Source organism: Heterocephalus glaber, unplaced genomic scaffold (assembly GCF_053883595.1).
Source record: "Heterocephalus glaber isolate CG9 unplaced genomic scaffold, H.glaber_assembly_v1.0 deba00001687, whole genome shotgun sequence".
Classification (NCBI taxonomy): domain Eukaryota; kingdom Metazoa; phylum Chordata; class Mammalia; order Rodentia; family Bathyergidae; genus Heterocephalus; species Heterocephalus glaber.
In genome coordinates, this window is record NW_028258412.1 from 3,040,000 (window position 1) to 3,052,442 (window position 12,443).

Below are 12,443 nucleotides of genomic sequence, written 5' to 3' on the forward strand. Positions count from 1 at the left end.
GCACTGCTCTCAAGAGCCCTGCCAGAAGCAGCTGGAGTGCCCCTCAGCTACACAGTTATGCAGTCAGAAGGGCCCTCTGGCTTCCGACCCTGGCGTGAGAGCAACTCTTGGCAACATGTGGAGTGGCTCTTAGACACTCGGGCTCACAGAGAGGCCCTCCAGCTGGGCGAAGAGGTCTGTGAGTTCTCAGAGGCCTGTAAGGATGCAGACCTGGGCACTGGGCTGGAAGGAGCTGGGGAAGAGCGGGTTATGCTGTTTTGCAAGCTAAGCTGCAGCTGGTGCACTGGGGCCCTAGGACACAAGATGAAGGCAACTGCAGCCTTCATGCCCCCTTGCTTACACGGCTGGCTGCTACTGACATCCTGTAAGTGACAACTACAGAGCACATCCCACACTGAGAATTACGTGGACCCCTTCCATAGGTCCACCTTTCCTGAACACAATAATCTTCAATCCCTGGTTGTGCCCAAAGACAGGGACATACCTTAAGTCAAATCTAAACAACCCAGTACCTCAGTTCATGAATACTTTTGTTTGCGAAGAATTTGGTTCACAAACAGAAGCATTTGGCAAAATTCTGTTGTCTTTGAACTCTGCACTGGATGATGAACATGATCGTGGCCATCTTCCCTGCATGAATTTGAACGTGGCCATCTTTTCCAGAATTATGGAACAAGCTGAGTTCACAAAGCAAGGGACCATTGTATTTGTCACACAAGCTCACGTAGAACTGGCCAGAGACTGAGCTCACTGCCTATGACCTGGAGGTAGCCAGGTGGTCAGTCCTGCAGCAGGATAATGTGGTAGAGGAGAGGGACAGGGTGTTACTCACAGTCCTTTATACAGGATGCAGCCAGCTAGAATGTGAGGCGAGCGCTGGCAGGTCTGCAAAATGAGGGCTGCCTTCAGCAACAGCAGGGGCTCCACCTGCGCAGAGCAAGACACATGGCCAGCCATTAGCAGGCTCACAACACAGCAGGGACACAAGGGCAGTGGCTTTCATAGAGATAGGAGGTTATAATTCAAAGCCTGGAGAAAGGAGAAGGCGTCCCATAGTCAGACCCCTGTCATACCTTCTTGGGTCTGATCTGTACTCAGTACCCATGACTGCTGACACCAACAAAATGCCAAATGCTGGGCATAGGAGGCTTCCCCAGAAGCTGAAAGGCATAGTGAATGTGCATATGGCTATTGCCTGGGAGACCTGACTATCGCTGCTGAGATGAGATGGCAACAAGTCATAGGGCCAAGTAAAACCCACCCACCCTGCAGAGCAGCCCCAAGAGAGGCCGCTGGCTTCACTGATATCCGACCAGGTGCTATCGCTTGATCCTGTCACATAAGGGAAAACACCACAGCCTTTCACCAAGCTAACACAGCTGTGAGGAGCTGGTTGCCTAGAAGTTCCTAAAACTGTAAGAAAAGCATCTGAACCTGACAAAAGTGTCCAGCAATACCCCCCGCCTCTTATTTCCACCTGCCTGCCTGGCAGCGAACCCCCACAGGTACCCATAAGCTGCCACGTCTCAGCATGAATGGAACCAAGTCCTGCAGCAGCTGCCACATGAAAAGGTTGTTTATTCTTTCCTGGCCTTAAAACTATCCAGTGCCAGCCAGCACCCTGTACAACTCAGGGCCAACTCCACAAAGTCCACCCAACAGGAGCAGAGGAAACCCTTCCCTGTCTAGTGGACTCATGCTCTGTGAAGGCTGTGACCCTGCGCCACACCCCTGTCAGAGAGACACACTTGCTTCTGGTCTGAGATGTAGGAGGCTCATCTGAGATGCTCAGGGCTCAGACAGCTCGTTCTTCAGGGGACAGTGTAGGTAGCCAGGCCAGTCACACAAGCAGCTTGGTTCCACTGAGTACCAATGGCAAATAGAATGGCTCAGAGAGGCAGAGCACTTCCCACCCTACCTACCTATCTCCTCTCCACCCATCTGTCTGTCTGTCTGTCTCTCTCTCTCTCTCACAGTAAGCGTGTTTTAAAATGTTAGAGCTGGACATTTCTGAGGTTGAAAATAATTAAATCAGATGACAGTAATGTTGAGAGCAGAGGGGACCTTCAGGTTTCTGAGTTCAATACTGCTGGGGCAATAGCAAAATGGTAATCCCCTATACTGAGTACATTAAGTCCCTGACTTACAAACACTCGAGTTGCAAGCTTTCACAGATATGAATGGACCTCACATTACATTCACAAATGCAAACAAATTGCAGAAAGTAGCTCTTGTGTCTGCCGGACATTGTCACAGTCATGCTGCTGTGTGCTTACTGTACAGCGCAACAGTGTACAGTAGTACAGTGGTGAATCAGAACCTAAGATGTTTGAGTGTTTGGTTTTTAATACTTTATGTTGTATATGTGTGTGAAGGGTGTATAAGACTCACTTTGTTGGACTTACAAATGAATCGGACTTACAAACATTCTCCCAGAATGGAACTCACTCGTAAGTCGGGGACTTACTCTTATCTACTTGGTGTCACCTGAGGTACAGCCTCACTGTACCATCAGAGCAGTCCTAGGAGGCTGGTAACACAACACCAGTTTATAGATGAGGGAAAGGAGGCTCTTCAAGGTGGCCTATCTCGCTCCTGCTCAAAGAACTGGGAAGCACCCACAGGGAAGCTCATAGCAGGGCTTCCTGCCTGCCCGCCTGCCTAGAAAACGACATGTTTCAGGCACTTCTCTAGATATAGCTCATTTCAGGAGAGTTTTTAAAAGACTGTCCCGAGGCTCTGTTCTTATGCATGAAGTAAACAAAGAGAATGAAAATGTTACTTTGGTTTGATCCAGGTTCCAGAGGGAATTGAATATCTTATGCAGATCACTGGTGTTTTTCAGAACTTGCTCAATGAAAGTGTCCCACTGCAAACTCAGTTCCTCCTGAGAATGGTTCTAAAATAGAAACAGCCTGAGGTCAGTATCTGACATCTGGACAGACTCTTTGGCAAGGACTGCAACTGTGCTAAAGACCATTCCACATAGGAAACTGGCCGCATGGATGGCCTGCTCTGACCCCTTGCAAGCACACCCCCCACTTCTTCCACCCTGACCTCCTGCCCCACCACAGAACCAGGACACTTGTTATTCTAGCCATCCCAGGGAACAGGGGTGAGGACAAACACTTGGGAACACAGGCATCTGAGAGGGGCTCCAAGGGCCCTCAACCTGGTCACTGGACACCATGCATTCATGTAAAGAAGTGCTACATTCGGACAATATTGGCTTTACTAAAGAAGCCCAACATGATTCCCCATGCCACACTCATACCTTATAAGCCAGGGAAACGGGACCATTGTAAAAATTAAAGAATCCAATGAGCTGATCTAGGAACTGCTTGCAGCTGATATCGGGGAGCTCCACAGCACAGCCCAGCACCTGAGAAGAGGAAGCCCAGGAGGTCAGGCACTATCCTGTTCTTTGAGGCCAAACACAGAATTCTGGCACCCACAGCTCTCCACTGCCCGCCAAGACTGATCATCTACAACCCAGAACCCACTCCCTTCACTGCCACCAAGCTGATCTCTACAGAGAACAAGTACTTTCTGTCCCTCTACTCATGGTGCCCTGCCAAAAATGCACTCTCCTTCCTGTTCACCTTGTCTCTCCAGGTGGACGGAAAGCTTCAAGAGCAGGACTGACCGAGTCATCACAGTCCTAACCTCCAAAGTGCTAAGTGCAAAGCTGACAAACTCCGGCTGAGTTGGGAAGAGATCTAGCCATATGTTTAAAGAACCTGAACATAGCTCATAGTCTTGATTCTACCTCTAGGAATGTGTCCTAATGGTATTTAACCAGGAATTTAAATAAGCAAACCTAGACGGAAAACAAGTAAATGAAAATTCTCTTAAATGTAAGCTACAGGAGAGTCATGTTTTCTCCTCTGAAGTGATCCAAGCGTTTAACAGTCTGACATACAGGAAATGCTTACTTTCTCCCCAGTTATCTATAAACTGAAAGCAACTCCAGTCATAATCCCACCAGCTTTTCTTTACAAACTGATGAAGTGGTTTAACAATGGAAATACAAATGATCTAAAATATCCAAAACTATCTTAAAAAAGAATAGGGTTGGAGAACTTATACCACCTAATTTCAAGACTTACAATAAAGCTACAGAATTCAAGACGGCGTGGTACTTGTGTAGAATCCTCAAATATATCAATGGAAGAAAATACAGGGTCCAGAAATAGATCCAGACTTATCTGGTCATCTGATCTATGACAAAGTAGCCAAAGAAATTCAACAGGGTCAGGAAAGTCTTCTCAACAATGGTGGTAGTATACGTGGATATCCAAATAAGAAAAAAATAACCCTTGACTTCTATTCACAACACAAATTATTAACTCAAACTGGATAGTAGACCTAAATTTAAAAGCAAAAATTATGCCAGGTGTGGTGACTCAAGCCTATAATCCCAGAACCTGGGAGGCTGAAGCAGGAGGACCGTGAGTTCAGTGCCAACCTGGGATACCTACTTAGACCCTGTCTCAAAAAAACCCAAACAAAAATAAAAACTATAAAACTCTTACCGAAAAAAAGAGGCCAAAGTGGTGGGAAATAGATTCACAGAAAACAGAAAGCCATAAACCTTAAAATTAAAAACTTTTGCTTGTTAAAGAAAATTAATAGGCATGCCACAAACTGGCAGAAAATATTTTAAAAATATGTATCTGACAAAGAAATGGCCTCAAATACATGAAGAACTACAACTCAGTAAAACAAGAAAACCCAACTTAAAGGACAAGCACAGCTAGACATGATGGTGCATGCCTGTAATCCCAGCTTCTCGGGAGGCAGAGGCAAGATGATGCTAAATTCTAGGCCAGCCTGGGCAACTTAGACTTTGTCTCAAAATAAAAAAGGCTGGGGAAGTAGTTCAGTTCAAAGGCCCTGGCTTCAATCCCCAGTACCACAAAACAAAAAAGAAAAGAAAAAAGAACAAAAGAAAAAAGTGAGGAGCAAACACTTTGACACACTTCACAAAGGAAGATATACAAATGGCCCTTGACTACATGAAAGCACCTCCACGTGGTGGTCTTCAGGGAAATACAAATTGAAACCACAATAAGATATCACCACAAATTCAGCAGAAGAGCTAAAATTAAACACTGACGATATCAATGTGGAAGAGAAGTAAGTGGAGTTCTCTGTGACTATTACTGATGAGAATGTACAACCACTTGGCAAAAAGGCTTGGCAGCTTCTTGTAAAATTCAACATATACCTTCCCTAGGATCAGCAGTTTGAAAACATATATCCACAAAAAGACATCCATGAGAATGTTCCTAAGAGCCTTACTCTTAATTTCCTAAAGCTGGCAATGTCTCCAACCACCAAAAGGAGAATAACCAGACTGTAATACATTCAGAAAATTGAATACTATTTAATAATAAAAAGGAGTGAATACTGATTGATGTAATCTCACAAACATTAAGTGGCAGACATGTCATTTAAAATAAAGAATAGTATACCAAATACTCATATGATATTCTAGAACAAGCAAAACTAATCTATAGTGGAAAACTTCAAAACAATGGCTGCCTCGAGTTGGAGTGGGCAGAATTAACTGGAGTGGGACTGAAGGAATCTCCAGGGTTGATGTGTACGTTGCCAGGAATTTGTGTGGCATGTGCAGTATTTGTCCACCTGCTCAAATGGTACACTCAAGATTTATTTATTTCATCAAATGTAAATTTCACTTCAAGAGAAAAAGAACCCTAAACAGTGAACTTTAGGGCTGGGGATTTAGCTCAGTGATTCCGCCATCTGCCTTGCAAGCGCAAGGTCCCAAGTTCGATCCCCAGTACCAAAAAACAAACAAACAGTGAACTTTAGTTAATTACATCTACGGTTAAGTATTTGTGGGTAGGGGAATACACTGATGTATGCAACTGACTCTGAAAAGTATTTTTTAAAATCTGGGTTGATGGGAGGATGAAAGGATGAACACAGCAATATGTGATACAGCAACTACAATAAAATGTTAATTGTAAAAGAGACGTGAGTTTTCACTATAAAATTCTTGCAACTGTTCAGTATGTTAGAAATTTTTCATAATAAAATGTGGGAAATAACACCTACAAAGTGAATATACCACCCCACATCACAGCATGCCTTTACCTCCAAAGCCTTAAAGGGCAGGCAAGGGAAAATACGCTTTAGATTAAATGGCTGTAAAAGAATATTTTTTATTTATTTACCTTTAGTGGATTCTTTAAAACCTAACCTGTATATATGAATGTCAGGGTCTTTATATCACTTGAAGCATAGACTATTCAGAGTATATAGAGAAGAAAAGATGGAAATAAATTTATTTGCAACACAAAGCAAACAGAATTTTCATAGGTTGGCCTAAGTCTTTTAAAGGAAAGGAGAAAGCAGCTGTGTGTAAAGCAGGACATGTTAAAAATGTCTTGCAGAGAGTGGGGGTGGCGGGTACAGCTCAAGGGTAGAGCACATGCTCAGCATGGGCAAAGCCCAAGATGGGCTTAATCCTCTGCATAAAGGAAAAACAAATGTTCTGGACAGCACTCAGTTATGATGAGCACCTCAGCAAATGTCACCGGAAGTGTGGATGATGACTGGACACAGTGCCAGGGGAGGGGGAACAAACTCCAGGTTCAAGAGCTACAGATCAGTGTAACACTGCAGCACTGATCGGGCGGGCCTGTCTGAACTTACCCAGAGGTAATCTTCTTCAACCTTTACGGCAAACTTCAGTTTCCGCAGGCGAATGAGAGTGGGAGAAGAGCCAGAAATGTCAGAGACACAGCGGACAACTCCAGCAATCTGCCCACAGAGCAGCTCCTGACAGTCCAGAACGGTCTGTGAGAAAGGAGCAGATTCCAGACAAGAGGCTAAAATTCTTGAATTCTTGGGTCATTCCTCAGAGCAAACTAAAGCCCAAAGGCCAAATGAAGTCTGCTGCCTGTTCTTATGTGGCCCACGAGCCAAGAATTATTTATATATTTTAAGTGTTATAAAAACAAGAAATAATATATGACAGAGCCTTTATCAGGCAAAGCTTAACATATTTACCACCAGGCCCTTTACAAGTTTGTCAAGCCTGTCAGGGTGGCTGAACTGTCAGAAAAGCCCCAGTGAGCACATGAAACAACAGCACAGAGCTCTATCTGTGTTCCGGGGATTATAGGCACACACTTGAGTAGACACACAATTCTTTCATTCCCACTCAAATCCCCTGCACAGAGCGGTCTGGGCAGCCTGGATTAATCCTGGCCATCTGAGTCACAGTATAATCACATGAGTGGACACAGAATCTCATCAGTCTTTGAGAAGCATTTCTTTTTTTTTTTTTTTTTTTTGGTACCAGGGATCGAACTCGGGCCCTTGCGCTTGTAAGGCAGGCGGCAAAACCACTGAGCTAAATCCCCGGCCCAAATCTTATCAGTCTTATCCTTAATCAAACTGTGGGACAGCCAGACATGACGTGATGCCACAGAAAATGTACACGCCATCTCTGAAGAATTTCTGCCTGATAGAACTGAACTTGGGTCTAATCAAGGCTCTAGAGTTTACTATTAATTTAAAGGAAATACAGCAGGTAGAAGATAGCAAATGACATCACCATGAGAAACTAATCAGTCAAACCCAGAGTGTGGGATATTCTAGCATGCTACCACACAAATGGCCTGGTTTCTTCAATAATTCAATGGCAGGGGTGGAAAAAAGAAAGGGTGTATGGGTGAGGAGTACTATAAAAGGGTCTGAAAGTACAAAACAACCAGAGACTATGTGGATGCTTCTTGGACTGATTAGGACAGACAGAGAGAAAGAGTGAAAGAGAGAGACTAAAAAGAGAGAAGGGTGAAATCTGAATATAATCTGGGTATCATGATATTAAGGAATTACTGTTACCAATACTGTAACTTTTTTTAGGTGTAACGTCCTGTTTGGGTAGAGATGGCATTGGACTGAGTGAGATGATGCAATGTCTAGAATTTGCTTCAAATATCTTAAGTAAGTAAATAAAATAAGAGGGTTAAAACCATACAAAGCTGGTTAAGCCCTGATAATAGTATGAGGGTTCACGATACTTTCCTTTCTACTCTTATATGTTTCAAAAAAATCTTTTTAAAAATGAGCTGACCCAGGACTGCGGGTTTAGCTCAATGCCACCATGCCTGCCTCACAAGCACAAGTCCTGAGTTCGATCCCAGGTACTAGAAAAAAAAAAAAAGATGAGCTGGCCCAAAAATTGAGGGTAGAGGAGACAAACAAAAAATCATGATAATAACAGAGAGATGGGGAAGAGGGACGTCCTGAACTCTCTGGGAATTTTAAGACCAGAACACAAAGAAAGAGTACATCTCAGAATAAGATGGCAGACATGTCAAATGCCTGGACTGGTCAAAGAGAGCTGTCCTGAGCTACATCCTATACTATAAAAAGTCGCCAGGTGGAGGCAGTGGGATCCATGCTGAATACTAAAATGTCATGTGGCTTACCTGAGAAGGATAAAAGTAACAAATGCCAGCTCTGGTTGGATCTCCTTCCTCCTTCACCTTGGAACCATCATAAAGAAAAAAATAACTCCACCTGGCAAGAGAACAGAACAGAGCCATGTTTTCTTTCACCCAGTGACAACAGTATATTAAAATGCAGCTTCCTACTTCTGAGCCCACGGAGGGCTTGGTACCCAGTGCAGCCTTCTGCTGGGCTCAACAGAGAAAGAACCCAGCAGCTACAAATAGATAAAACTACTCCGCAAGTGCAGGAGAAACCAACTAAAAATATACCTCTATACAGCTGTCAGACCATCTGCCCAAAAAGACATGAGTAGCTAGAGGAAAACTGGCACACCCACAATGACAGCTCTTATTTGAAATGCTGAACTGTAACTATACAACCACATGGCCTGGTGCACTGTCCTCTGAGGCCATGATAACAAGGTAGGTTAGGGATGTCTTAGCTGCATTTCTCCCAACTGCTGAGCATAGTGATCTCCAGAAATAGTCTCTCCACCAGGAGTTTACCTAACAGATGTTCACAGAGGGTCTGTGGTGTGCAAAATGCAATTTCAGTTCCAGGCAGTGCATCTACAACAGGGAAAAGCAGGGGCCTTTGGGAGTTTACAGAGAAACAGTGGACTCTTCTGTCAGTTAAAACTGTACCAGGCTAGGGACCGGGGATTTAGCTCAGTGGTTTCACCGCCTGCTGTGCAAGCGCAGGAACCCGAGTTTGATCTCTGGTACCAAAAAAAAAAACAAGAAAAAAACTGTACCAGGCTCTAAGCATCACTCAAACATGCTTCTTCATCAACTTTCTCCTGACTGTCCTGCCCAGGGGAATCTAAGTTTCCAAAACCCTCTCTCTCTCTTTTTTTTTTGGTACCAGGGATCAAACTCCTGACCTTGGGCTTGCAAGGCAGGCAGCAGAAGCACTGGGCTAAATCCCTGGCCCCTCCATAGCCCTCTCTTGCCTAAACACTTTTATGGTCTGCTCTACAGAATAATTATGCAATATTCATTATCTTCATTACCTGATTATCTCTTGAAGACCAGAGTGAACTCTCCAAAGGTTGAACCTTGGTTTTATTTCTAAATCGTCAAAAGCACATTCATCAGGTTGTAGTGTACAGTGGAGAAGATGTGGCCACTCTGTCACCTGCATTCTTCTCACAGGGATCTGTGCCCTGCCCTGGGCCTCCCCTCTCTTTGCCCATGACAGCCACCACCTGTCTCCAGGATGATCCTTTTTCTAGAGTTCTAGGGCTGGTCCAGATCAAAAAGCCTCAACAAGCAGGGTACAGTGGTGTATATCTGTAATCCTAGCTACTCTTTTTTGTTGTTTTTAATTAAATTCTTTTATTGGTACATTGTAGGTATACAACACAATTACATTTCTCATTGGGAATTGTATCTTTACATAATGCATCTTGGTTCTTATTTTTTCCCCATTCCTAGCCCTCCCTTCACGCCCTCCACCCTTCCCTATTTACAAAGACTTTATTTCCATTTTTTCCATTTCTCAGCATTTTTCCTTTCCCTTCTTTCCTTTCCCCTGCCCCTCCCACTACCCCACGCCTTTGGACTTTTTCTTCCTATTTTACATTATCGATTATTCATTCTAATCATTGGTACATTTTAGGTATAGAATATGACATTCATCATCGGAAATTTGCACCTTTACACAGTCTCTCTTGGTTCTTATTTTTCACCCTTGCCCAGCCCTCCCTTCAACCCTTCCAGTCCTATTTACAAAGATTTTGTTCCTATTTTTCCATTTTCTCATATTAATCCCATTCCCTTCTATCCTTTCCCCTAGCCCTCCCACTTCCTTCCCCTTTGCCCCTTTTCTTCCTATTTCACATTACCTATTATACATTTAGTCCTCATTTATACTTTCAGTTTCTCACACCAGAGAAACTATTCGGTATTTATACATGTGTGTCCTATTTATTTCACTTAAGAGTATTGCCTCAATGTGCATCCACTTAGTTATAAATGTCTCTAATTTCTCATTTTTTATGGCTAAGTAGTACTCCATTTTATAAAAAAACCACATTTTCTTTATCCAGTCTCCAGTTGATGGGCATTTGGGATGTTTCCAAGTTTTAGCTCTTACAAACTGTGCTGCTATGAACATGGGCACACATATATCACTGTGGTATGATTCTTTTAATTCTTTCGGGAAGATCCCCAGCAGTGGAATAGTGGGGTCAAATGGGACTTCCAGTCCTAGTTCTTTGAGGTATCTCCATACTGATTTCCACAGTGCTTGCAACAGTCTACACTCCCACCAGCAGTGGAGCAGGGTTCCTCTTTCCCCACAGCCCCGCCAGCATTTGTTATTGGTTGATTTCATGATAGCAGCCATTCTTTCTGGAGTGAAGTGGAATCTCAGCCTTGTTTTCATTTGCATCTCTTGAATGACCAGTGATGTTGAACATTTTTTCATGTTATGTATTTGCTATTTCTACTTCTTTGTCTGAGAAATTAGACGTTCATTTCTGAGAAACAGATGTTCATTTCAGATGCCCATTTTTGGACTGGGTCTTTAAATTTGGGAGGTCTGATCTTTTTAAGTTCTTTATAGATTCGAGATAGTAGACCTTTGTCTGAGGAAGAGCAGGTGAGGATTTTTTCCCACATTGTGGGTTGTCTCTTCACACTGTTGGTGGTTTCTCTTGCTGTGCAGAAGCCTTTTAATAAGAGGAGATCCCACTTGTTGATTGTTTGTGCTAGTTCACGGGCAACTGAGGTTTTGTTCATAAAATCTTTTCCTACACCAGTGTCTTCAAGGATTCTACCTAACCTCTGTTCCAACTGGTTCAGAGTTTCTATTTTAATATTTAGATCTTTAATCCATTTTGATTTTAGTTTAGTGCATGGTGAGAAGAGATATAGGTCTAATTTTAATCTTTGGCAAGTTGAAGCCCAATTTTTCCAGCACCATTTCTTAAAGAGGCTATCTTTCCTCCAGTGAGGGTGTTTGGCTCCTTTGTCGAAGATGAGATGGCTGAGTGTGTCTGGCGTTGTTTCTGCATCTTCTAATCTGTTCCACTGGTCCTCAGGTCTGTTTCTTTGCCAATACCATGCTGTTTTTATCACAGTAGCTTTGTAGTAGAGTTGCAGGTTGGAGATTGTAATACCCCCTGCCATGTCTCTGTTACCTAGAATTGCTTTTGCTATTCTGGGTCTCTTCTTGTTCCAAATGAATTTTTGGATTGTTTTCTCAAGGTCCATGAAGTATGCTGCTGAATCCTAGCTACTCTTGAGGCTGAGGTAAGAGCACTACAAGTTCCAGGCCAGCCTGGGCAACTTAGTGAGAGCCAATCCCAAAATAAAATAAGAATCAGGATGGAGCTCAGTGATACAACAGTTGCCTATCAAATGCAAGAACCTGGGTTTAATTCCCAGTACAACCGAAAAAATAGTCTCAATAAATGTTTCAAAGTCAACTCAGGAACTGCTCCCTCCCCCAGCCCTATCCTCCCCTTTCCCCAAGTTCTGAAAAAAAGTATACCCTGAACTGCTCTACTCTTGACTTGCACATATATAACCAGCATATAATTTTATTTTTTTTTTATTTTTTTTTTTGGTATTGTGGACTGAACCCAAGTCCCTCACTATATCCCCAGGTTGCTCAGGATGGGCTTGGACTTTTGATCAGCCTCCCAAAGTGCTGGGATTGTAGGCATGCACCACCACACTGGGCTATAAGCAGTATATATACAATCTGTTAAGTCTGGTGAAACAATGTCTTTCACTTTCATATTTGTTGGATCAAATTATGAAAAAGGATCAGCTGATAAGGGGTTGGGCAGGGAACTGAGTTACAGGCAGATGTTGTGCAACACCCTCCAAGAGCCAGACTGGCCAGGCTTCTTGTCATGGTATAATTCTCAACTGTAACCATTCCTCGTCTCCCCACAGTAAAGAATCACACCCAGGCTATTATCAAACCTGGCTTCG

At 43.4% G+C, this 12,443-nt stretch overlaps 1 protein-coding gene across 4 annotated transcripts in view; it reads right to left on the reverse strand.

Moving 5' to 3' along the window:
• Hps4 (HPS4 biogenesis of lysosomal organelles complex 3 subunit 2) overlaps window positions 1-12,443 on the reverse strand; it is a 29,301-nt gene that overhangs the window by 14,283 nt on the left and 2,575 nt on the right. For 3 of the 4 annotated variants that reach the window (XM_004843346.3, XM_087198312.1, XM_004843347.3), the window contains 5 exons: window positions 8,475-8,565; window positions 6,688-6,831; window positions 3,275-3,382; window positions 2,783-2,899; window positions 833-927 (listed from right to left, as the gene is read on the reverse strand). In XM_004843346.3, coding sequence (XP_004843403.1) covers window positions 833-927; window positions 2,783-2,899; window positions 3,275-3,382; window positions 6,688-6,831; window positions 8,475-8,565 — 555 coding nt within the window. The remainder of the gene's footprint in view (window positions 1-832; window positions 928-2,782; window positions 2,900-3,274; window positions 3,383-6,687; window positions 6,832-8,474; window positions 8,566-12,443) is intronic. The other variant, XM_087198313.1, reaches the window with a different exon arrangement.